The sequence below is a fragment of the Somniosus microcephalus genome, unplaced genomic scaffold (assembly GCF_052327205.1).
Source record: "Somniosus microcephalus isolate GS21.2 unplaced genomic scaffold, FLI_Smic_1.0 unresolved_chr9, whole genome shotgun sequence".
In the NCBI taxonomy this organism is placed as follows: Eukaryota; Metazoa; Chordata; class Chondrichthyes; order Squaliformes; family Somniosidae; genus Somniosus; species Somniosus microcephalus.
Genome location: NW_028225187.1, coordinates 19,378,913 through 19,405,352, shown reverse-complemented (window position 1 = coordinate 19,405,352; position 26,440 = coordinate 19,378,913). Strand labels below are relative to the sequence as shown.

The 26,440-nt window shown below is 53.6% G+C and overlaps 1 protein-coding gene across 2 annotated transcripts in view; it reads right to left on the bottom strand.

Moving 5' to 3' along the window:
* LOC147084862 (myosin-10-like) overlaps positions 1-26,440 on the bottom strand; it is a 117,523-nt gene that overhangs the window by 68,325 nt on the left and 22,758 nt on the right. For both annotated transcript variants that reach the window (XM_085979570.1, XM_085979571.1), the window contains 4 exons: positions 17,630-17,748; positions 15,550-15,702; positions 8,233-8,406; positions 7,311-7,484 (listed from right to left, as the gene is read on the bottom strand). In XM_085979570.1, coding sequence (XP_085835696.1) covers positions 7,311-7,484; positions 8,233-8,406; positions 15,550-15,702; positions 17,630-17,748 — 620 coding nt within the window. The remainder of the gene's footprint in view (positions 1-7,310; positions 7,485-8,232; positions 8,407-15,549; positions 15,703-17,629; positions 17,749-26,440) is intronic.

The window sequence follows — 26,440 nt, the reverse complement described above, 5'->3', positions numbered from 1 at the left end:
AACAGCAATGTGATAATGACCAGATCATCGGTTTTAATCATGCTGATTGAGGGATAAATATTGGCCCCAGGACACCGGGGAGAACTTCCCCCTGCTCTTCTTCCAATAGTGGCCGTGGGATCTTTCACGTCCACCTGAGAGAGCAGACGGGGGCCTCGGTTTAACGTCTCATCTGAAAGACGGCACCTCCGACAGTGCAGCGCTCCCTCAGTACTGGCACCGGGGAGTGTGGGCCTGGATTATGGAGCTCGAGTCCTAGAGTATATACATCTACCTCCGACAGTGCAGCGCTCCCTCAGTACTGGCACCGGGGAGTGTGGGCCTGGATTATGGAGCTCGAGTCCTAGAGTATATACATCTACCTCCGACAGTGCAGCGCTCCCTCAGTACTGGCACCGGGGAGTGTGGGCCTGGATTATGGGGCTCGAGTCCTAGAGTATATACATCTACCTCCGACAGTGCAGCGCTCCCTCAGTACTGGCACCGGGGTGTGTGGGCCTGGATTATGGGCCTCGAGTCCTAGAGTATATACATCTACCTCCGACAGTGCAGCGCTCCCTCAGTACTGGCACCGGGGAGTGTGGGCCTGGATTATGGGGCTCGAGTCCTAGAGTATATACATCTACCTCCGACAGTGCAGCGCTCCCTCAGTACTGGCACCGGGGAGTGTGGGCCTGGATTATGGGGCTCGAGTCCTAGAGTATATACATCTACCTCCGACAGTGCAGCGCTCCCTCAGTACTGGCACCGGGGAGTGTGGGCCTGGATTATTGGGCTCGAGTCCTAGAGTATATACATCTACCTCCGACAGTGCAGCGCTCCCTCAGTACTGGCACCGGGGAGTGTGGGCCTGGATTATGGAGCTCGAGTCCTAGAGTATATACATCTACCTCCGACAGTGCAGCGCTCCCTCAGTACTGGCACCGGGGAGTGTGGGCCTGGATTATGGAGCTCGAGTCCTAGAGTATATACATCTACCTCCGACAGTGCAGCGCTCCCTCAGTACTGGCACCGAGGAGTGTGGGCCTGGATTATGGGGCTCGAGTCCTAGAGTATATACATCTACCTCCGACAGTGCAGCGCTCCCTCAGTACCGGCACCAGGAGTGTGGGCCTGGATTATGGGGCTCGAGTCCTAGAGTTTATACATCTACCTCCGACAGTGTAGCACTCCCTCAGTACTGGCACCGGGGAGTGTGGGCCTGGATTATGGAGCTCGAGTCCTAGAGTATATGTCAGGAATGACCCAGGTTCTGCCTCGCCTCGCCACCAGGGGGCACCATGAACTCTTAATTGTTTCCTTCTTTCTTCCTAATCGTACTCACCTGTGCCTGGTTATATGCCTGCTATTTAAGTGGTGCTTAGTTTTATGTCTGGTACTCAGTCTTGAGTTTCACACTGCCTTGTGATCCTCTTGCCGGCCTGCTAGCCTGTATCTGTGCTGTTGTTATTTTGTTTGTTTCTAGTAAAGTCTACCTTTGTTTATGCAACCTAACCTCTGCCTCAGTTTGCCTTCCTGCAGTTGGGTTCACCCAGTGCCACTCGTCACAGCAAGACTGAGCCAAACATGGACCCAGCAGAGAGGGACCAATGGCCACGACGAGTCTTTGAACATCTGCAACTGATCCTGGATGAACTGTGGTGCTTCGTCACGTCGTTCTCCCGAAGCCAGAAACAGCTGGAGGCCCTCGTCATTGCTTTTCATCAAAGCCAGAGTCAGGCGACCCAAGCTACTCCAGCACCGTTACCCGCTCCTCCGGATTTGCTTCCCCCTCTGTAAGAACCCCGATTACCTGCACCCGAGCGCTATGACGGTAACCCGGGAGGATGTCGAGGCTTTCTAACCCAGTGTTCCCTGGCTTTTGAGCTGCAAGGTTCATTGTTTCCCAGTGACCGTTCCCGAGTAGCCTACATCGTTTCGCTACTCACCGGCAAAGCACTTACCTGGGCTACGGCCGTCTGGGAACAGCAAACTCCGGCATGTTCAAACTACCAACCTTTCACTGAGGAAATGAGAAAGGTCTTTGATCATCCTGTCAGTGGGAGAGAGGCATCTAACAAACTGCTTCGGCTTCGCCAGGGGGCTCGTAGCGTTGCGGACTTCGCCATTGAGTTTCGCACTCTTGCGGCGGAGAGCCAATGGAATTCGGAGGCGCTCATCGCCACTTTTCACCACGGTCTCATGGATGAAATCAAGGATGAACTGGCTTCCAGAGATTCGGAGTCTCTCTTTGATATGTCCTGGTGTGGAGATGCCGGTGTTGGACTGGGGTGGACAAATGTAAGAAATCACACAACACCAGGTTGTAGTCCAACAGCTTTATTTGAAATCACAAGCTTTCGGAGCGCTGCTCCTTCGTCAGGTGAAGTGGAGAGATGCATAAAAACACAGCTTATATAGTCGGAGAATAATGTCAGATGTTTACAGGTAATCTTTCTAACTGCCATTTATCACGCCTCGGCAGAGAGATAATCACAGCAATCAAAGGTGTAAATGGTGTCCAAACAGGTCAGTCAGAAAATCAAGGAAAACCCCTTGTGACCCCACCTCATTGTTCTTTGATGTAATGTTTTCCTGACTGACCTGTTTGGACACCATTTACACCTTTGATTGCTGTGATTATCTCTCTGCCGAGGTGTGATAAATGGCAGTTAGAAAGATTACCTGTAAACATCTGACATTATTCTCTGACTATATAAGCTGTGTTTTTATGCATCTCTCCACTTCACCTGACGAAGGAGCAGCGCTCTGAAAGCTTGTGATTTCAAATAAAGCTGTTGGACTATAACCTGGTGTTGTGATTTCTTACATTTGATATGTCCATTCAAGTGGATAATCGTCTCCGTGAGAGGCGAAGAGAACGCCGCTCCTTTTTCACCCCACTTCCGGAAACGAGTGCCTTCCCCGCTTCGAAGCCATCCGAGAGCCTCCGAGCCATCCCGAGTCCATTTTTGACTGCTCCAGAGGAGCCCATGCAGTTCGGAGCAGCTCGTCTCTCGCAGCCTGAACGTGATCGCCAAATGAGAGAGGGATCTTGCCTCTATTGTGGGGAACCGGGTCACTTTCGCTCTTCTTGTCCAGAGTTGGTGGGAAAAGCCAGGGCTCGTCCAGGACGGAGGGACCTGAGATGAGCGTAGCCGTCCCTCCCGGTCCCACTGTTTCTAGGGTCCTGCTGGCATCCTCCCTTTTCTGGGGCAATCAACAACATGATCTTAAGGCCCTGGTGGATTCTGGGGCCGATGGTAACTTCATGGATCTGGGTTTAGCTAAACAGCTCAAGATTCCCCTGACCCATCCAGATCACCCCCTCACTGTTATCGCCCTGGATGGAAGACCCCTGGGCTCCGGAACTATTCACCATCTTACTGCCCCCCTGTGTTTGGGCGTGGAAGGACAACATTTCGAGACCATCCAATTCTCCCTTATCCACGCTCCCGAGTTTCCATTAGTTCTGCGTTACCCTTGATTGGCCTGCCATAATCCACGCATGGATTGGGCCGCCGGCCGGCTTACGGAATGGGGCTCCGCCTGCCACACCACCTGTCTTCGCTCCAAGTCTCCTTCCCAGCCCCAGGAGTCCCCATCGCACTCTGAATTGTCCCGAGTGCCTCCCGAGTATGAGGATTTAAGAGAGGTTTTTAGTAAGGTTCGAGCCACATCACTTCCCCCTCATAGGCCATATGACTGTGCCATTGACCTCCTGCCTGGGACATGCCCACCTAGGGGTAGGATCTTCTCTTTCTGCTCCAGAGACCGCCGCCATGGAGGATTACGTCCGTGACGCCCTCGCCGCTGGCTTCATCCGTCTGTCCACCTCTCCTGCTGGTGCCGGTTTTTTCTTTGAGTAAGAAAGATGGAGGTCTTCGCCCCTGCATCGACTACCGTGGCCTTAACAAGATTACTATAAAGAACCATTATCCTCTTCCGCTCATGTCGACGGCCTTCGAGCTACTACAGGGAGCCACAGTCTTCACAAAATTGGATCTCCGCAACGCCTACAACCTCATCCGCGTCCGCGAAGGGGACGAGTGGAAAACGGCATTCAACACACCTACTGGGCACTATGAGAACCTGGTCATGCCCTTTGGATTGACCAACGCCCCTGCTGTGTTCCAGGCGCTCATCAACGACGTCCTCCGAGACATGCTGAATCGCTTTGTCTTTGTCTACCTGGATGACATTCTCATTTTCTCCAAAACTCTTCACGATCATGTCCAGCATGTAAAGCAAGTCCTGCAATGTCTGCTTAACAACCTCTAGTTTGTCAAGGCTGAGAAGTGTGAGTTTCACGTTTCCACGGTTTCATTCCTGGGCTTCATCATCTCCAGTGGCAACATCCAAATGGACCCTGGCAAGACCCAAGCTGTCCGAGATTGGCCACCACCCACCTCTCTCTCAAACAGGTGCAACGTTTCTTGGGGTTTGCTCATTTCTATCGGAGATTCATCAGGAACTTCGCCACCATTGCTGCCCCTCTCAACGCCCTCACCAAAACCGCTTCCACCCGGTTCAGTTTGTCCGCTGAGGCGGCGCAGGCTTTCGAGGATCTCAAGCGGCGCTTCACGTCTGCTCCTGTCCTCGTGATTCCTGATCCCTCACTCCCCTTCATTGTCGAGGTGGATGCCTCTGATATAGGAGTGGGTGCCGTTTTGTCCCAGCGGTCTAACGACAACAAACTGCACCCTTGCGCCGCCTTTTCTCGCCAACTCACTCCTGCAGAGCGAAACTATGATATTGGAAACAGGGAACTACTAGCAGTTAAGTTGGCACTGGAGGAGTGGAGACATTGGTTGGAGGGGTCTAAACACCTGTTCATTGTCTGGACAGACCATAAGAATCTGGCCTATATCCAGGAGGCCAAACGGCTTAACTCTCGTCAAGCTCGCTGGGCACTGTTTTTCAATCGTTTCGACTTTGTCCTGTCATATCGTCCAGGATCCAAGAATCTCAAGCCTGACGCTCTCTCCAGGCAGTTTGATCCACCCGAGCGGGAGAGACAACCAGAACCTATTCTTCCAACTTCTCGAATTGTAGCACCGGTTCGCTTGGGGGATCGAGACGCTGGTCAGAAAGGCGCAACAGAGGGAGGCAGACCCTGGCAACGGCCCACCAGGTCGCCTTTTTTGTTCCCAACACGGCACGCTCAAGTCCTGCAGTGGGGGCATTCGTCTTGATTCACCGGTCATCCAGGACGCTGGAGTTTCTTCGCAGAAGGTTCTGGTGGCCCACCATGGAGAGGGACGTAAAGGCGTTCGTGGCAGCTTGTGCACGAAACAAGAACCCTCGATCCAGCCCCCCAGGGTTTGCTGCATTCTCTCCCCATTCCCACTCGGCCCTGGTCACACCTCGCTGTGGATTTCATCACAGGCCTTCCACCACCTCAAGGCAACACTGTCATTCTGGTCATCGTGGATCGCTTCTCCAAAGCCTGTCGCTTTCTGCCCTTGCCCAAGCTTCCCTCAGCCTAAGAGACAGCCGAGCTCATGGTCCAGCATGTTTTCAGGTTGTTCGGTTTGCCTCTTGACATCGTCTCTGACCGTGGTCCACAATTCGCCTCCCGGTTTTGGAGAGCTTTCTATAAGCTCATTGGAGCTACTATCAGCCTTTCCTCGGGCTTCCACCCTCAGTCCAACGGTCAAACGGAACGGATCAACCAAGACCTGGAGACGACCCTGGGGTGTCTCGTGTCCGCTAACCCTGCGACCTGGAGCCGTCACATCGTCTGGGCTGAGTACGCGCACAACACCTTGCGCTGCTCCATCACAGGAATATCGCCATTCGAGTGCCAGTTCGGGTTTCAGCCTCCACTGTTGCAGGAGCTCGAGGCGGGGTTTCCCTCCGCGGAGAAGTTTGTCCAGCGCTGTCGACGGACCTGGAGGAGAGCGCGGCTGGCCTTACAACGAGCTTCTCGGCAACGACGGATCCAGGCCAACGAGCGGCGCAGACCGGCTCCTTCATTCCGTCCTGGTCAGAAGGTCTGGCTTTCTACGCAGGATCTCCCGCTGCGGGTGGAGTCCCGCAAGCTGGCGCCCCGTTTCATCGGTCCCTTCATGGTGTTGGGGAAGGTCAACCCGGTGTCCTACTGTCTCCAGCTGCTTCGCTCCATGCGGATTCATCCCACCTTCCACGTGTTTCGGCCAGTGGCCATCAGTTCCCTGGCGCCCGCCACGAGGCCTCCCCCTGCTCCCCGCATCATCGACGGCCAGCTTGCCTACATGGTCCGTCGCCTGACGGACTCTCGCCGGGTTCGCGGGGGACTCCAGTTCCTGGTGCACTGGGAGGGATATGGTCCGGAGGAACGCTCCTGGGTCCCGGACCGGAACATCCTGGATCGCGACTTGGTGCAGGACTTTATTCGTCGTCGCCATGGACCTTCTGGGGGCACGTCGGGGGCCATTCCTAGGAGGGGGGGTCCTGTCAGGAATGGCCCAGGTTCTGCCTCGCCTCACCACCAGAGGGCACCATGAACTCTTAATTGTTTCCTTCTTTCTTCCTAGTCGTACTCACCTGTGCCTAGTTATATGCCTGCTATTTAAGTGGTGCTTAGTTTTATGTCTGGTGCTCAGTCTTGAGTTTCACACTGCCTTGTGATCCTCTTGCCGGCCTGTATCTGTGCTGTTGTTGTTTTGTTTGTTTCTAGTAAAGTCTACCTTTGTTTATGCAACCTAACCTCTGCCTCAGTTTGCCTTCCTGCAGTTGGGTTCACCCAGTGCCACTCGTCACAGTATATACATCTACCTCCGACAGTGCAGCACTCCCTCAGCACTGGCACCGGGGAGTGTGGGCCTGGATTACAGGGCTCAAGTCCTAGAGTATATACATCTACCCATATCCCTTTAGCCTTAAGAAATATATCCAACTCCTTCTTGAATATATTTAATGAATTGGCCTCAACTGCCTTCTGTGGTAGAGAATTCCACAGGTTCACCACTCTCTGGGTGAAGAAATTCCTCCTCATCTCAGTCCTAAATGGCTTACCCCTTATCCTCGGACTGTGACCCCTGGTTCTGGACTCCCCCGCCATCGGGAACATCCTTCCTGCATCTAGTCTGTCTAGTCCTGTTAGAATTTTATAAGTTTCAATGAGATCCCCTCTCATTCCTCTAAACTCCAGTGAGTATAAGCCCAATCGACCCAATCTCTCCTCATACGTCATTCCTGCCATCCCAAGTATCAGTCTGGTGAATCTTCGCTGCACTCCTTCCATGGCAAGAACGTCCTTCCTCAGATAAGGCGACCAAAACTGCACAAAATACTCAACCAGCAACGCCCCCGCCGCCCCCCAAACCGTCCCTGTCACCCCCACTGACCTTGCCGGCGTAGTGGATGACACAGAAGTCGGCCTTGTCCTTCAGTTGTCGGACTTTCTGGAACTTGGGGTGCGTGCCCTGTTCTTGGATCAGTTTCTCCACGAATGTCTTGTCGGTCGCCTTGGGAAACCAGCACTCCTCATCCAACAGGGCCAAGATCCCCGGGGTGTTGGCCTGGAGTTGCCAGGGGGGAGAAACAGGGCGGTTATTGCAGTCGTCCGAGGTCGGCGCGGAACAGCGCCGGCTCCGATCGCCGGGCCCAGCAGCTCCGCTCGTATCCCCGGCCCCCCACCCACGTCCCCGGAGCTGCTCCCGCAGGCTGCGGGGGGGGGGGGGGGGCCTCTGCCGAGCCCGCTCGTCTCCCCGGCCCCCCACCTCCCAGGAGATGTTGCGGAGTGGCGCGAGAGTGAGGGGCGGGGGGGGGGCGCCCCGGAGACACTTAATCCAGCAAATCAGGATCTGTGCGGCTCTCAGCCCCAGTGAGGCTCTGGGGAAAGCACGTTAATGGACTCACACTCGTTCTCACACACACCCCCGCACTCTCGCTCACACCCCCGCACTCTCGCTCACACCCCCGCACTCTCGCTCACACCCAAACACTCTCGCACTGTAACACACTCACACTCTAACACTCGCACACACTCTCACACTCACTCTCACACTCTAACGCTCACACTTTCACACTCTAACACTCACTCACTCTCACACACACAAACACTCTCTCACTCTCTCACACTCTCTCTCACACTCACTTTCACACTCACTCTCTCTCACACGCTCTCACTCAGACTCTCTCACTCACACTCACACACTCTAACTCTCTCACACACACACTCACAAACTCTCACACTCTCATAGTCTCACACTCTAACACTAACACTCTAACACTCTCACACTCACCACACCCCCACACTCTACTTACAGGCCTCTCAATGAGGTCGATGCAGGGCTGGAGGTCCAGGCCAAAGTCGATGAAGTTCCACTCGATGCCCTCCCGCTGGTATTCCTCTTGCTCCAGCACGAACATGGTGTGGTTGAAGAGCTGCTGCAGCTTCTCGTTGGTATAGTTGATGCACAGCTGCTCGAAGGAGTTCAACTGGGAGAGAGCGGAGGGCAAGAGAAGGGAACACAACTCAACGCAGCTACCAGGACAGCCGCAGCAAGGAGAACTCTTGGTCTAATCCCCCTCACTCCCCGTACCCTTCAATATCCCACCCAGTCTAATCCCACTCTCCCCCTCACTCCCCGTACCCTTTAATATCCCACCCAGTCTAATCTCACTCTCCCCCTCACTCCCCGAACCCTTTAATATCCCACCCAGTCTAATCCCACTCTCCGCCTCACTCCCCGTACCCTTTAATATCCCACCCAGTCTAATCCCTCACTCCCCGCACCCTTTAATATCCCACCCAGTCTAATCCCACTCTCCCCCTCACTCCCCGCACCCTTTAATATCCCACCCAGTCTAATCCCACTCTCCCCCTCACTCCCTGTACCCTTTAATATCCCACCCAGTCTAATCCCCCTCTCCCCCTCACTCCCCGCACCTTTTAATATCCCACCCAGTCTAATCCCACTCTCCCCCTCACTCCCCGTACCCTTTAATATCCCACCCAGTCTAATCCCACTCTCCCCCTCACTCCCCGCACCCTTTAATATCCCACCCAGTCTAATCCCTCTCTCTCCCTCACTCCCCGCACCCTTTAATATCCCACCGTCTAATCCCACTCTCCCCCTCACTCCCCGTACCCTTTAATATCCCACCCAGTCTAATCCCACTCTCCCCCTCACTCCCCGTACCCTTTAATATCCCACCCAGTCTAATCCCACTCTCCCCCTCACTCCCCGCACCCTTTAATATCCCACCCAGTCTAATCCCACTCTCCCCCTCACTCCCCGCACCCTTTAATATCCCACATAGTCTAATCCCACTTTCCCCCTCACTCCCCGTACCCTTTAATATCCCACCCAGTCTAATCCCACTCTCCCCCTCACTCCCCGCACCCTTTAATATCCCACCCAGTCTATTCCTCTCTCCCCATCATTCCCCGCACCCTTTAATATCGCACCCAGTCTAATCCCACTCTCCCCCTCACTCCCCGTACCCTTTAATATCCCACCCAGTCTAATCCCACTCTCCCCCTCACTCCCCGTACCCTTTAATATCCCACATAGTCTAATCCCACTTTCCCCCTCACTCCCCGTACCCTTTAATATCCCACCCAGTCTAATCCCACTCTCCCCCTCACTCCCCGCACCCTTTAATATCCCACCAGGTCTAATCCCACTCTCCCCCTCACTCCCCGCACCCTTTAATATCCCACCCAGTCTATTCCTCTCTCCCCATCATTCCCCGCACCCTTTAATATCGCACCCAGTCTAATCCCACTCTCCCCCTCACTCCCCGTACCCTTTAATATCCCACCCAGTCTAATCCCAGTCTCCCCCTCACTCCCCGCATCCTTTAATATCACACCCAGTCTAATCCCACTTTCCCCCTCACTGCCCGCACCCTTTAATATCCCACCCAGTCTAATCCCACTCTCCCCCTCACTCCCCACACCCTTTAATATCCCACCCAGTCTAATCCCACTCTCCCCCTCACTCCCCGCACCCTTTAATATCCCAACCAGTCTAATCCCACTCTCCCCCTCACTCCCCGTACCCTTTAATATCCCACCCAGTCTAATCCCACTCTCCCCCTCACTCCCCACACCCTTTAATATCCCACCCAGTCTAATCCCACTCTCCTGCTCACTCCCCACACCCTTTAATATCCCACCCAGTCTAATCCCACTCTCCCCCTCACTCCCCGTACCCTTTAATATCCCACCCAGTCTAATCCCACTCTCCCCCTCACTCCCCGCACCCTTTAATATCCCACCCAGTCTAATCCCACTCTGCCCTCACTCCCCGTACCCTTTAATATCCCACCCAGTCTAATCCCACTCTCCCCCTCACTCCCCGCACCCTTTAATATCCCACCCAGTCTAATCCCTCTCTCCCCCTCACTCCCCGCACCCTTTGATATCCCACCCAGTCTAATCCCTCTCTCCCCCTCGCTCCCCGCACCCTTTAATATCCCACCCAGTCTAATCCCACTCTCCCCCTCGCTCCCCGTACCCTTTAATATCCCACCCAGTCTAATCCCACTCTCCCCCTCACTCCCCGTACCCTTTAATATTCCACCCAGTCTAATCCCACTCTCCCCCTCACTCCCCGCACCCTTTAATATCCCACCCAGTCTAATCCCACTTTCCCCCCTCACTCCCCGCACCCTTTAATGTCCCACCCAGTCTAATCCCACTCTCCCCCTCACTCCCCGCACCCTTTAATATCCCACCCAGTCTAATCCCACTCTCCCCCTCACTCCCTGTACCCTTTAATATCCCACCCAGTCTAATCCCACTCTCCCCCTCACTCCCCATACCCTTTAATATCCCACCCAGTCTAATCTCATTCTCCCCCTCACTCCCCGCACCCTTTAATATCCCACCCAGTCTAATCCCACTCTCCCCCTCACTCCCCGCACCCTTTAATATCCCACCCAGTCTAATCCCACTCTCCCCCTCACTCCCCACACCCTTTAATATCCCACCCAGTCTAATCCCACTCTCCCCTCACTCCCCGTACCCTTTAATATCCCACCCAGTCTAATCCCACTCTCCCCTCACTCCCCGTACCCTTTAATATCCCACCCAGTCTAATCCCACTCTCCACCTCACTCCCCACACCCTTTAATATCCCACCCAGTCTAATCCCACTCTCCACCTCACTCCCCGCACCCTTTAATATCCCACCCAGTCTAATCCCACTCTCTCCCTCACTCCCCGTACCCTTTAATATCCCACCCAGTCTAATCCCACTCTCCCCCTCACTCCCCGCACCCTTTAATATCCCACCCAGTCTAATCTCACTCTCCCCCTCACCCTTTAATATCCCACCCAGTCTAATCCCACTCTCCCCCTCACTCCCCACACCCTTTAATATCCCACCCAGTCTAATCCCTCTCCCCCTCACTCCCCACACCCTTTAATATCCCACCCAGTCTGATCCCACTCTCCCCCTCACTCCCCGTACCCTTTAATATCCCACCCAGTCTAATCCCACTCTCCCCCTCGCTCCCCGTACCCTTTAATATCCCACCCAGTCTAATCCCACTCTCCCCCTCACCCTTTAATATCCCACCCAGTCTAATCCCACTCTCCCCCTCACTCCCCGCACCCTTTAATATCCCACCCAGTCTAATCCCACTCTCCCCGACTCCCCGTACCCTTTAATATCCCACCCAGTCTAATTCCACTCTCCCCCTCACTCCCCGTACCCTTTAATATCCCACCCAGTCTAATCCCACTCTCCCCCTCACTCCCCATACCCTTTAATATCCCACCCAGTCTAATCCCACTCTCCCCTCACTCCCCGCACCCTTTAATATCCCACCCAGTCTAATCCCACTCTCCCCCTCACTCCCCGCACCCTTTAATATCACACCCAGTCTAATCCCACTCTCCCCCTCACTCCCCGCACCCTTTAATATCCCACCCAGTCTAATCCCACTCTCCCCCTCACTCCCCGCACCCTTTAATATCACACCCAGTCTAATCCCACTCTCCCCCTCACTGCCCGCACCCTTTAATATCCCACCCAGTCTGATCCCACTCTCCCCCTCACTCCCCGCACCCTTTAATATCCCACCCAGTCTAATCCCACTCTCCCCTTCACTCCCCGCACCCTTTAATATCCCACCCAGTCTAATCCCTCTCCCCCTCACTCCCCGCACCCTTTAATATCCCACCCAGTCTAATCCCACTCTCCCCCCTCACTCCCCGCACCCTTTAATATCCCACCCAGTCTAATCCCACTCTCCCCCTCACTCCCCACACCCTTTAATATCCCACCCAGTCTAATCCCACTCTCCCCCTCACTCCCCGTACCCTTTAATATCCCACCCAGTCTAATCCCACTCTCCCCCTCACTCCCTGTACCCTTTAATATCCCACCCAGTCTAATCCCACTCTCCCCCTCACTCCCCGCACCCTTTAATATCCCACCCAGTCTAATCCCACTTTCCCCCCTCACTCCCCGCACCCTTTAATGTCCCACCCAGTCTAATCCCACTCTCCCCCTCACTCCCCGCACCCTTTAATATCCCACCCAGTCTAATCCCACTCTCCCCCTCACTCCCTGTACCCTTTAATATCCCACCCAGTCTAATCCCACTCTCCCCCTCACTCCCCATACCCTTTAATATCCCACCCAGTCTAATCTCATTCTCCCCCTCACTCCCCGCACCCTTTAATATCCCACCCAGTCTAATCCCACTCTCCCCCTCACTCCCCGCACCCTTTAATATCCCACCCAGTCTAATCCCACTCTCCCCCTCACTCCCCACACCCTTTAATATCCCACCCAGTCTAATCCCACTCTCCCCTCACTCCCCGTACCCTTTAATATCCCACCCAGTCTAATCCCACTCTCCCCTCACTCCCCGTACCCTTTAATATCCCACCCAGTCTAATCCCACTCTCCACCTCACTCCCCACACCCTTTAATATCCCACCCAGTCTAATCCCACTCTCCACCTCACTCCCCGCACCCTTTAATATCCCACCCAGTCTAATCCCACTCTCTCCCTCACTCCCCGTACCCTTTAATATCCCACCCAGTCTAATCCCACTCTCCCCCTCACTCCCCGCACCCTTTAATATCCCACCCAGTCTAATCTCACTCTCCCCCTCACCCTTTAATATCCCACCCAGTCTAATCCCACTCTCCCCCTCACTCCCCACACCCTTTAATATCCCACCCAGTCTAATCCCTCTCCCCCTCACTCCCCACACCCTTTAATATCCCACCCAGTCTGATCCCACTCTCCCCCTCACTCCCCGTACCCTTTAATATCCCACCCAGTCTAATCCCACTCTCCCCCTCGCTCCCCGTACCCTTTAATATCCCACCCAGTCTAATCCCACTCTCCCCCTCACCCTTTAATATCCCACCCAGTCTAATCCCACTCTCCCCCTCACTCCCCGCACCCTTTAATATCCCACCCAGTCTAATCCCACTCTCCCCGACTCCCCGTACCCTTTAATATCCCACCCAGTCTAATTCCACTCTCCCCCTCACTCCCCGTACCCTTTAATATCCCACCCAGTCTAATCCCACTCTCCCCCTCACTCCCCATACCCTTTAATATCCCACCCAGTCTAATCCCACTCTCCCCTCACTCCCCGCACCCTTTAATATCCCACCCAGTCTAATCCCACTCTCCCCCTCACTCCCCGCACCCTTTAATATCACACCCAGTCTAATCCCACTCTCCCCCTCACTCCCCGCACCCTTTAATATCCCACCCAGTCTAATCCCACTCTCCCCCTCACTCCCCGCACCCTTTAATATCACACCCAGTCTAATCCCACTCTCCCCCTCACTGCCCGCACCCTTTAATATCCCACCCAGTCTGATCCCACTCTCCCCCTCACTCCCCGCACCCTTTAATATCCCACCCAGTCTAATCCCACTCTCCCCTTCACTCCCCGCACCCTTTAATATCCCACCCAGTCTAATCCCTCTCCCCCTCACTCCCCGCACCCTTTAATATCCCACCCAGTCTAATCCCACTCTCCCCCCTCACTCCCCGCACCCTTTAATATCCCACCCAGTCTAATCCCACTCTCCCCCTCACTCCCCACACCCTTTAATATCCCACCCAGTCTAATCCCACTCTCCCCCTCACTCCCCGTACCCTTTAATATCCCACCCAGTCTAATCCCACTCTCCCCCTCACTCCCTGTACCCTTTAATATCCCACCCAGTCTAATCCCACTCTCCCCCTCACTCCCCGCACCCTTTAATATCCCACCCAGTCTAATCCCACTCTCCCCCTCACTCCCCGTACCCTTTAATATCCCACCCAGTCTAATCCCACTCTCCCCCTCACTCCCCGCACCCTTTAATATCCCACCCAGTCTAATCCCACTCTCCCCCTCACTCCCCGCACCCTTTAATATCCCACCCAGTCTAATCCCACTCTCCCCCTCACTCCCCGCACCCTTTAATATCCCACCCAGTCTAATCCCACTCTCCCCCTCACTCCCTGTACCCTTTAATATCCCACCCAGTCTAATCCAACTCTCCCCCTCACTGCTCGCACCCTTTAATATCCCACCCAGTCTAATTCCACTCTCCCCCTCACTCCCCGTACCCTTTAATATCCCACCCAGTCTAATCCCACTCTCCCCCTCACTCCCCGTACCCTTTAATATCCCACCCAGTCTAATCCCACTCTCCCCCTCACTCTTTAATATCCCACCCAGTCTAATCCCACTCTCCCCCTCACTCCCCGCACCCTTTAATATCCCACCCAGTCTAATCCCTCTCTCCCCCTCACTCCCCGCACCCTTTAATATCCCACCCAGTCTAATCCCTCTCTCCCCCTCACTCCCCGCACCCTTTAATATCCCACCCAGTCTAATCCCACTCTCCCCCTCACTCCCCGCACCCTTTAATATCCCACCCAGTCTAATCCCTCTCTCCCCCTCACTCCCCGTACCCTTTAATATCCCACCCAGTCTAATCCCACTCTCCGCCTCACTCCCCGCAACCTTTAATATCCCACCCGGTCTAATCCCACTCTCCATCACTCCAAGCACCCTTTAATATCCCACCCAGTCTTATCCCACTCGCCTCCTCACTCCCCGTACCCTTTAATATCCCACCCAGTCTAATCCCTCTCTCCCCCTCACTCCCCGTACCCTTTAATATCCCACTCTCCCCCTCACCCTTTAATATCCCACCCAGTCTAATCCCACTCTCCCCCTCACTCCCCGTACCCTTTAATATCCCACCCAGTCTAATCCCACTCTCCCCCTCACTCCCCGTACCCTTTAATATCCCACCCAGTCTAATCCCACTCTCCCCCTCACTCCCCGCACCCTTTAATATCCCACCCAGTCTAATCCCACTCTCCCCCCTCACTCCCCGCACCCTTTAATATCTCACCCAGTCTAATCCCACTCTCCCCCTCACTCCCCGCACCCTTTAATATCCCACCCAGTGTAATCCCACTCTCCCCCTCACTCCCCGTACCCTTTAATATCCCACCCAGTCTAATCCCACTCTCCCCCTCAATCCCCGCACCCTTTAATATCCCAGTCTAATCCCACTCTCCCCCGCACCCTTTAATATCCCACCCAGTCAAATACCAGGCCCCGTACCCTTTAGCAGATCGCCGACCTACCTGGAAGATCTCGAATCCGGCGATGTCCAGGATTCCGATGAAGGAGGCCCCCTGCCTCTTGGTCCGGTCCAGGGCCTTGTTGATGCGGTGCACGAGCCAGCGGAACAGGCGCTCGTAAGAGGCCTTGGCCAGGGCCTCGATGGCAAAATCTGCCTGTGGGCGGGCGGGGGAGAAACAGGACGGTCAGCTAGAGTCCAATTGCACACAAGTTGGGGACACGGGCGGACATGTGCAGAAAGGGCTACAGAGCAGAAGCTTCCCATCACCTCCGCCCCCCCCCACCCACCGAAGGACCTGAGCCCCATAATCCAGGCCCACACTCCCCGGTGCCAGTACTGAGGGAGTGCTGAACTGTCGGAGGTAGATGTATATACTCTAGGACTCGAGCCCCATAATCCAGGCCCACACTCCCCGGTGCCAGTACTGAGGGACCACTGCACTGTCGGAGGTAGATGTATATACTCTAGGACTCGAGCTCCATAATCCAGGCCCACACTCCCCGGTGCCAGTACTGAGGGAGCGCTGCACTGTCGGAGGTAGATGTATATACTCTAGGACTCGAGCCCCATAATCCAGGCCCACACTCCCCGGTGCCAGTACTGAGGGAGCGCTGCACTGTCGGAGGTAGATGTATATACTCTAGGACTCGAGCCCCATAATCCAGGCCCACACTCCCCGGTGCCAGTACTGAGGGAGCGCTGCACTGTCAGAGGTAGATGTATATACTCTAGGACTTGAGCCCCATAATCCAGGCCCACACTCCCCGGTGCCAGTACTGAGGGAGCGCTGCACTGTCGGAGGTAGATGTATATACTCTAGGACTGGAGCCCCATAATCCAGGCCCACACTCCCCGGTGCCAGTACTCAGGGAGCGCTGCACTGTCGGAGGTAGATGTATATACTCTAGGACTGGAGCCCCATAATCCAGGCCCACACTCCCTGGTGCCAGTACTGAGGGAGCGCTGCACTGTCGGAGGTAGATGTATATACTCTAGGACTCGAGCCCCATAATCCAGGCCCACACTCCCCGGTGCCAGTACTGAGGGAGTGCTGCACTGTCGGAGGTAGATGTATATACTCTAGGACTCGAGCCCCACAATCCAGGCCCACACTCCCCGGTGCCAGTACTGAGGGAGCGCTGCACTGTCGGAGGTAGATGTATATACTCTAGGACTCGAGCCCCATAATCCAGGCCCACACTCCCCGGTGCCAGTACTGAGGGAGCGCTGCACTGTCGGAGGTAGATGTATATACTCTAGGACTCGAGCCCCAAAATCCAGGCCCACACTCCCCGGTGCCAGTACTGAGGGAGCGCTGCACTGTCGGAGGTAGATGTATATACTCTAGGACTCGAGCCGCATAATCCAGGCCCACACTCCCCGGTGCCAGTACTGAGGGAGCACTGCACTGTCGGAGGTAGATGTATATACTCTAGGACTCGAGCCGCATAATCCAGGCCTTCTCCCATTGGAGGGATCGAACCTCCAGCCCCTACAACCCTCCGAGATCTCAGAGAGAGGGAGAGGGGGACAGAGAAAGGCTTCTTCGGCAGCACCTCCCAAACCCGTGACCTCTTCCACCTAGAAGGACAAGGGCAGCAGGCGCATGGGAACACCGCCACCTCCAAGTTCCACCTCCGAGTCAAACACACCAGCCCGACTCGGAAAGACATCGGCCGTTCCTTCATCGTCGCTGGGTCCAAATCCCGGAACTCCCTCCCTAACAGCACTGTGGGAGCACCTTCACTACACGGGACTGCAGCGGTTCAAGAAGGCGGCTCACCACCAACTTCTCGAGGGCAACTGGGGACGGGCAATAAATGCCGGCCTTGCCAGCGATGCCCACATCCCAGGAACAAATAAAAATGGAACCCTCTGCCACTGGGAGGGTGGGTAGTGTCCCACGTTCACCGTAAGCTGCGCTTTTTTTCTACGCGGTTTGCTTCTTTTGATGGGCGATCCCATTGCGTGCGCGGTGTCGTAGGTCGAAGCCGGTGAGCGGCCTGCGCGGGACCGTTCAGATTACCGCGCGCGCCTCTCAACGAGGAACATTTGGCAGCGTCTGCCCGCCCTCCGCTCACCTGTTCCTTGGTCTGCGCCTTCTGCACGTAGTCCCGTCCGACCTTGATGCGCGGCGAGAGGATGGCGCGGGTGAACTCGGTCACGTTCAGACCCAGCAGGTGGCACAGCTTCTGGGCGGCTGCAGGGTGGGGGGGTGGGGGGGAAGGAAGAGGGAGGGGAGAAAGGAGAAAGGTATAGAGTGAGGGAGAGGAGAGGGTGGGGAATACGGTATGTTGGCCTTCGTAGCGAGAGGATTCGAGTACAGGAGCAAGGATGTCTTGCTGCAGTTGTACAGGGCCTTGGTGAGACCACACCTTGAGTATTGTGTGCAGTTTTGGTCGCCTTATCTGAGGAAGGATGTTCTTGCCATGGAGGCAGTGCAGCGAAGATTCACCAGACTGATACCTGGGATGGCAGGAATGACGTATGAGGAGAGATTGGGTCGATTGGGCTTATACTCGCTGGAGTTTAGAAGAATGAGAGGGGATCTCATTGAAACTTATAAAATTCTAACAGGACTGGACAGACTCGATGCAGGAAGGATGTTCTCGATGGTCGGGGGAGTCCAGAACCAGGGGTCACAGTCTAAGGATAAGGGGTAAACCATTTAAGACAGAGATGAGGAGGAATTTCTTCACCCAGAGAGTGGTGAACCTGTGGAATTCTCTACCACAGAAGGCAGTGGAGGCCAGTTCATTAAATATATTCAAGAAAGAGTTGGATATATTTCTTAAGGCTAAAGGGATCAAGGGATATGGGGAGAAGGCAGGGACAGGGTACTGAATTTGGATGATCAGCCATGATCTCATTGAATGACGGAGCAGGCTCGAGGGGCCGAATGGCCTACTCCTGCTCCTATCATCTATGTTTCTATGAACATACGAATTAGGAGCAGGAGTTGGCTCCTCGAGCCTGCTCCGCCACTCAATAAGATCGTGGCTGATCCGATTATTCCACATTCCCGCCTGCCCCCGATAACCTTTCACCTCCCCTTGTTCACCAAGAATCTGTCCACCTCTGCCTTAAAAATATTCAAAGACTCCGCTTCCACCGCCTTCTGAGGAAGAGAGTCCCAAAGACTCACCACCCTCTGTGAGAAAAAATCTCTGCTCCTCTCTGTCTTAAATGGGCGACCCCTTATTTTTAAACAGTGACCCCCTAGTTCTAGATTCCCCCACAAGAGGAAACATCCTCTCCACATCCGCCCTGTCCAGACCCCTCCGGATCTTATATGGTTCAATCAAGTCACCTCTTACTCTACTAAACTCCAGCGGACACAAGCCCAGCATGTCCAACCTTTCCTCATAAGACAGCCCGCCCATTCCAGGTATTAGTCCAGTAAACCTTCTCTGAACTGCTTCCAACGCATTTACATCCTTCCTTACATAAGGAGAACAATACTGTACACAGTACTCCAGATATGGTCTCCCCAATGCCCTGTATAACTGAAGCATAACCTCCCGACTTCTGTATTCAAATCCCCTCGCAATAAACGGCAACACTCTGTTAGCTTTCCTAATTACTTGCTGTACCTGCATAGTAACCTTCTGCGATTAATAAGAACATAAGAAATAGGAGCAGGAGTTGACCACTCGGCCCCTCGAGCCTGCTCCGCCATTCAATGAGATCATGGCTGATCTTGGGGCTCAAAGCCACTTCCCTGCCCGCTCCCCATAACCCTTCACTCCCTTATCTTGTAAAAATCTGTCTATCTCCACCTTAAATGTATTTAATGACCCAGCCTCCACGGCTCTCTGGGGCAGAGAATTCCACAGATTTACGACCCTCTGAGAAGAAATTCCTCCTCATCTCAGTTCTAAAAGGACGACCCTTTATTCTGAGACCGTGCCCCCTAGTTCTAGATTTCCCCACGAGGGGAAACATCCTCTCGGCATCTACCCTGTCGAGCCCCCTCAGTATCTTCTATGTTTCAATAAGATCACCTCTCATTCTTCTAAATTCCAGTGAGTGTAGGCCCAACCTGCTCAACCTTTCCTCATAAGTCAAACCCCCTCATCTCTGGAATCAACCTCGTGAACCTTCTCTGAACTGCCTCCAATGCAAGTATATCCTTCCTTAAATAAGGAGACCAAAACTGTGCTCAGTACTCCAGGTGTGGTCTCACCAATACCCTGTACAGTTATAGCAGGACTTCCCTGCTTTTATACTCCAACCCCCTTGAAATAAAGGCCAATATTCCATTTGCGTTTTTGATTACTTGCTGTACCAGCATGCTAACTGTGTGTGTTTCATGCACAAGGACCCCCCGGTCCCTCTGAACTGGAGCATTTTGTAATCTTGCTCCATTTAAATAATAATTTGCTTTTTTATTTTTCCTGTCAAAGTGGATAACCTCGCACTTTCCCACGTGATACTCCATCTGCCAAATGTTTGCCCGCTCACCTAGCCCGTCTGTATCCCTTTGCAGGTTCTTTGAGTCCTCTGCACAACTTGCTTTCCCACCCGTCCTTGTATCACAGAATCATAGAACGTTACAGCACGGTAGGAGGTCATTTCGGCCCATCGTGTCCGCGCCGGCCAACAAAGAGCTCTCCAGCCTAATCCCACTTCCCAGCTCTAGGTCCGTAGCCCTGCAGGTTACAGCACCCCAAGTGCACATCCAAGGACTTTTTAAATGTGGTTAGGGTTCCTGCCTCTACCACCCTTTCAGGCAGTGAGTTCCAGACCCCCACAACCCTCTGGGTGAAGAAATTTCCCCTCAAATCCCCTCTAAACCTTCCCCCAATTACTTTCAATCTGTGGCCCCTGGTTTTTGACCCCTCTGCTAAGGGAAATAGGTCCTTTCTATCCACTTTATCTAGGCCCCTCATAACTTTATACACCTCAACAAGGTCTCCCCTCAACCTCCTCTGTTCCAAGGAAAACAGGCCCAGCCTATCCAGTCTTTCCTCATAGCTAAGATTCTCTACTCCCAGCAACATCCTTGTAAATCTCCTCTGTACCCTCTCTAGTGCAATCACATCTTTCCTGTAATGTGGTGACCAGAACTGCACGCAGTACTCTAGCTGAGGCCTAACTAGTGTTTTATACAGTTGAAGCATAAACCCTCCTGCTCTTGTATTCTATGTCACGGCTAATAAAGGCAAGCATTCCGTATGCCTTCTTAACCACCTTATCTACCTGTCCTGCGACCTTCAGGGATCTGTGGACATGCACTCCAAGGTCCCTTTGTTCCTCTACACTACTCAGTGTCCTACCATTTAATGTGTATTCCCTTTCCTTGTTAGCCCTCCCCAAATGCATTGCCTCACACTTCTCCGGATTCAACTCCATTTGCCACTGCTCTGCCCACCTGACCAATTTACTGATATCTTCCTGCAGTCTACAGCTTCTTTCTTCAGTATCAACCACACAGCCGATTTTAGTATCATCTGCAAACTTCTTAATCATACCCCCCATATTCAAGTCTAGATCATTGATATATACCACAAAAAGCAAGGGACCTGGTACTGAGCCCTGCGGAACCCCACTGGAAACAGCCTTATTTGTTCTTTAGTTCAATCCATATGGCCTCGCTCGATGATCCTTCCAAGATATCATCCCTCCTCACAGCTGTAATTGTTTCTTTAACCAATATTGCGACCACCCCCTTCTTTCTTAACCCCCTCTCCATCTCGACCGATAACCCTGTAACCAGGAATCTTGAGGTGCCATTCCTGCCCTCCTTTCAGCCATGTCTCAGTAACGGTGATAATATCCTACTGAAGTGCCAGGCAATGACCATCTCCAACAAGCGAGAGTCTAACCACCGCCCCTTGACATTCAACTCAACGGCATTACCATCGCCGAATCCCCCACCATCAACATCCTGGGGGTCACCATTGACCAGAAACTTAACTGGACCACATAAATACTGTGGCTACAAGAGCAGGTCAGAGGCTGGGTATTCTGCGGCGGGTGTCTCACCTCCTGACTCCCCAAAGCCTTTCCACCATCTACAAGGCACAAGTCAGGAGTGTGGTGGAACACTCTCCACTTGCCTGGATGAGTGCAGCTCCCAACAACACTTGAGAAGCTCGACACCATCCAGGACAAAGCAGCCCCGCTTGATCGGCACCCCATCCACCACCTTAACTGGACCAGCCACATACACTCAGTCCCTTCATCCAAGTCATTAATGTAGATTGTAAAGAGCATCGATCCCTGTGGCATCCCCACTAGTTACCGTTTGCCAACCCGAAAATGACCCATTTATCCCGACTCTCTGCTTTCATGCACTAGGACACCCAGATGCCTCTGCATCTCAGAGCTCTGCAATCTCTTGTGCAGCGACAGTGAAGGGAAATCCAGCTCAAACATTGTGAAGAGGAAGAACTTCAAGACAAAAGAGAACCATTAGCGATGGCTGCACTGCTCTGGAATGTTGGCCTTCGTAGCGAGAGGATTCGAGTACAGGGACAAGGATGTCTTGCTGCAGTTGTACAGGGCCTTGGTGAGACCACACCTTGAGTATTGTGTGCAGTTTTGGTCGCCTTATCTGAGGAAGGATGTTCTTGCCATGGAGGGAGTGCAGCGAAGATTCACCAGGCTGATACCTGGGATGGCAGGAATGACGTATGAGGAGAGATTGGGTTGATTGGGCTTATACTCGCTGGAGTTTAGAAGAATGAGAGGGGATCTCATTGAAACTTATAAAATTCTAACAGGACTAGACAGACTAGATGCAGGAAGGATGTTCTCGATGGTCGGGGGAGTCCAGAACCAGGGGTCACAGTCTAAGGATAAGGGGTAAGCCATTTAGGACAGAGATGAGGAGGAATTTCTTCACCCAGAGAGTGGTGAACCTGTGGAATTCTCTACCACAGAAGGCGGTGGAGGCCAATTCATTAAATATATTCAAGAAGGAGTTGGATATATTTCTTAAGGCTAAAGGGATCAAGGGATATGGGGAGAAGGCAGGGACAGGGGACTGAATTTAGATGATCAGCCATGATCTCATTGAATGGCGGAGCAGGCTCGAGGGGCCGAATGGCCGACTCCTGCTCCTATCTTCTATGTTTCTATGAATGCACGTTGGAGGCAGGGCGTGGGAGGAGCATTAAACAGACGATATTATTCGGATACCGGAAGCACCGTGGCCGGGGACAGGCCTGGAGGTGCTCTGCAGCCAGTCATCTTGCGATAAGACCCTCATTAATCTGCAGCGAGGGAGTAACCCAACTCGGCTTTGAGCGGACCAGGACAAGGAGAAGCGCCATGCTTTGCACGAGCCACTGACTGAGACGCCACATGAAGACTCGGAGCACAGAGAACTAGAGGAACGGACACAAGACCTCGTTGGGTTTTTGACTGCAGTGGGCGAAGACAAAAGATGTCCTGGTCCAAAGAAGACAAGACGTCCAAAGAATTGAACGGACTTCGGGTGATCATCAGTTTGACCAACTTGGGACACTTGAAGACTCTAGGACATAGAAACATAGAAGATAGGAGCAGGAGTCGGCCATTCGGCCCCTCGAGCCTGCTCCGCCATTCAATGAGATCATGGCTGATCATCCAAACTCAGTACCCTGTCCCTGCCTTCTCCCCATATCCCTTGATCCCTTTAGCCTTAAGAAATATATCCAACTCTTTCTTGAATATATTTAATGTATTGGCCTCAATTGCCTTCTGTGGTAGAGAATTCCACAGGTTCACCACTCTCTGGGTGAAGAAATTCCTCCTCATCTCTGTCCTAAATGGCTTACCCCTTATCCTTAGACTGTGACCCCTGGTTCTGGACTCCCCCGCCATCGGGAACATCCTTCCTGCATCTAGTCTGTCTAGTCCTGTTAGAATTTTATAAGTTTCAATGAGATCCCCTCTCATTCATCTAAACTCCAGCGAGTATAAGCCCAATCGACCCAATCTCTCCTCATACGTCATTCCTGCCATCCCAGGTATCAGTCTGGTGAATCTTCGCTGCACTCCCTCCATGGCAAGAACATCCTTCCTCAGAAAGGCGACCAAAACTGCACACAATACTCAAGGTGTGGTCTCACCAAGGCCCTGTACAACTGCAACAAGACATCCTTGCTCCTGTACTCGAATCCTCTCGCTACGAAGGCCAACATACCATTTGCCTTCTTAACCGTCTGCTGCACCTGCATGCTTACCTTCAGCGACTGGTGCACAAGGACACCCAGGTCTCGTTGCACTTCCCCTTCTCCCAATCTATTGCCGTTCAGATAATAATCTGCCTTCCTGTTTTTGCCACCGAAGTGGATAACCTCGCATTTGTCTACGTTATACTGCATCTGCCCAATCGCCCAACCTGTCCAAATCGTACTGGAGTTTCTCTGCATCCTCCTCACCGCACACACGCCCACCCAGCTTTGTGTCGTCTGCAAACTTGGGAGATATTTCATCTAGTTCCCTCGTCTAGATCATTAATATATATTGTGAATAGCTGGGGTCCTAGCTTCAAGTCTTCAAGTTTGGCCAACTTGGACACTTGCAGACTCTAGGACAGGCCTAGTTGTGTTCCTTATTTAACCCGTGTGTCCGTGGTTCAACAGTGGAGGAAAAATTCGGTTGCTTTGCGCCTCCCGTGGGCGCAAAGCAACTCGCGCCCGGGCGCGGCGATGTTTGCGCTGCTCGTGAAATTGCAGTGGGGAAAGTGTTCAGATGACATCGCTGGCAGTTTTTCACTGAATGGTGTCGGAAAGACAGGGGCCAACATGAAAGGCCACATCTATAAAGATGCGGTCAAGATAAGCGGACCTTTGAAAAGAAAAAAAGCAATTAAGTGGAGACGGTGCGGGGGGGGGGGGGGAATTCGGTATCGCCCCGCTTGGGGCGCCATTAGCGGCCGTGCGCAAAGTTTAGCGCCTGGCGCTAATTATCGCCTCCGACGGCAAACTTGGCTTTTATCGCCCCTGGAGGTGATTGGAGCGCTAAATCAGGCGCTACACACCTCTCTTAAGGCCGAGGAGCGAGGCGCTACCTCAGAGCGCTGGCGAAGCTCATGTGATGTCAGTCAGCAATGGAACACAGACACACTGGCGCCGGCCAGTTCTTAAACGCGGAGGGTCGATCTTGCTCTCCATCCACACCCTGCTCATTGCAGCCTTGAATCTCGGCCTGGAGAGACCCGTACATCAATTCTGCTGGAAAGAACAATGGAGAGGCCCGGGGAAAGAGCTCAGAGTGCAGCCCCCACAGTCTCTTCTAAATCGATACAAGGAAGGGCAAATCAAAATGAACCTGCAAAGTGCTGCTCAGTACCCAAAACTCCTTCACACAACGTTGAATCACTACAGAAGTCCAGGGAATCAAGATGGCAACCGAGACGGTCCGGCGCTAGCGCGCTCTCCCTGCTTCGGGCGGCCCGCTCTCGCCGCTCGCTCCCGCAACCGGAGCGAGGTGTTCGGCGAGTCGGGCGGAGGCAGCGCAGCGCATCGGGACGCAGCAGCAGCAGCCACCACGACTCGCAGTCCGACTGGGAGGAGGGGAGCCGGGAATGGTGGCCAGAGGGTGAGCGGGAGAAGCAGGCCACCACACGTGGAGCCGAGCCGGCAACAGTGAGGAGGAGGCCGCGGTGACGAGGAGGACGGAGCGGCTGAGGGACATCGTGCTCCCACTGCCACTGGATGCCAAAGAATTGACTTTCTGAACACGGCGCTGTAAGAATAGCTGACGTGTCCCGACGGGGAGTAAGCATTCCATTGTACTAGTACATATGGCAAATAAAATTGAATTGAATTGAAGTCTCTCTCTCTCGCTCTCTCTCTCAGAATGCGTGGTGCAAAAATGTCACCGACAAAAACAGGCAGGAAGCGGCCGCCTTTAAATAGTGCTCCCCCATTCCCTTTCTGACAGCAAAACGCTCCCCTCAACCTGTCGTTGCTAGCGGCAGACGGTAAGGCAGGGGGCCGCCATTCAATATCCGGTCCGGGGCGCTGCATGCTCGACTGACCTCACGATCTGCTGGCGTGGGAGACCGCGGTGGTAGTGTTTAGCGCCGTCGCAAAATGTCTAGTTAATTTCGCGAGCGGCGCAAACATCGCCGCGCCCGGGCGCTAGTTGCTTTGCGCCCCACTTGGCGCCCTCTTAAGGCGCTAACGGGAGGCGCAACCAACTGAATTTTTCCCCCAAGTGTCTCCAACATTTCAACTGCCTTGAACAGCTTTATTACCTAGCTCACATTCCAAGGTATCTTTCAATCAGCATTCAGCAGTTTGAGTGATTGATGGAGCAGGCCGCTGACACGTGTTTACATTCAGATTTGTAACCAATCCGTGCAGGGGCAGGCGGGCCAAGATCCAATCAAGTGGCAGGAATGAATTGTGCACGAGGCTGTCATGCGTATTTTAATGTATAACAATGTAGTGTGTGCTGTAACAATTTGGAGAAGTCTGGCTAAAGACAGAGCCGACTGTGTCCCCACCGGGGTAATAAAGACAACTTGACCGTCGCTCTGAAAACTTTGTGCCGAGTGTTGGTTTAAAATACTCCACAACAAAAGTGACCAGATGTTTTGCGGCGGCGCTAAACACGACCGCCACGATCTCCCGCGCCGGCAGTCGAGCGTGCAGCGCCCCGGGCTGGATATTGAGTGGCGCCCCCCTGCCTTACCGCCTGGCGCTAGCAACGACAGGTTGAGGGGAGCGTTTTGCAGTGGGGAAGGGACTGGGGGGAGCGCTATTTAAAGGCCACCGCTTCCTGCCCTTTTTTTAGTTGGCGACATTTTTGCACCACGCATTCTGAGAGAGAGAGAGAGACTTAAGAACATAAGTAATAGGAGCAGGAGTAGGCCAATCGGCCCCTCGAGCCTGCTCCGCCATTCAATAAGATCATGGCTGATCTGATCCTAACCGCCAATCCACTATCAC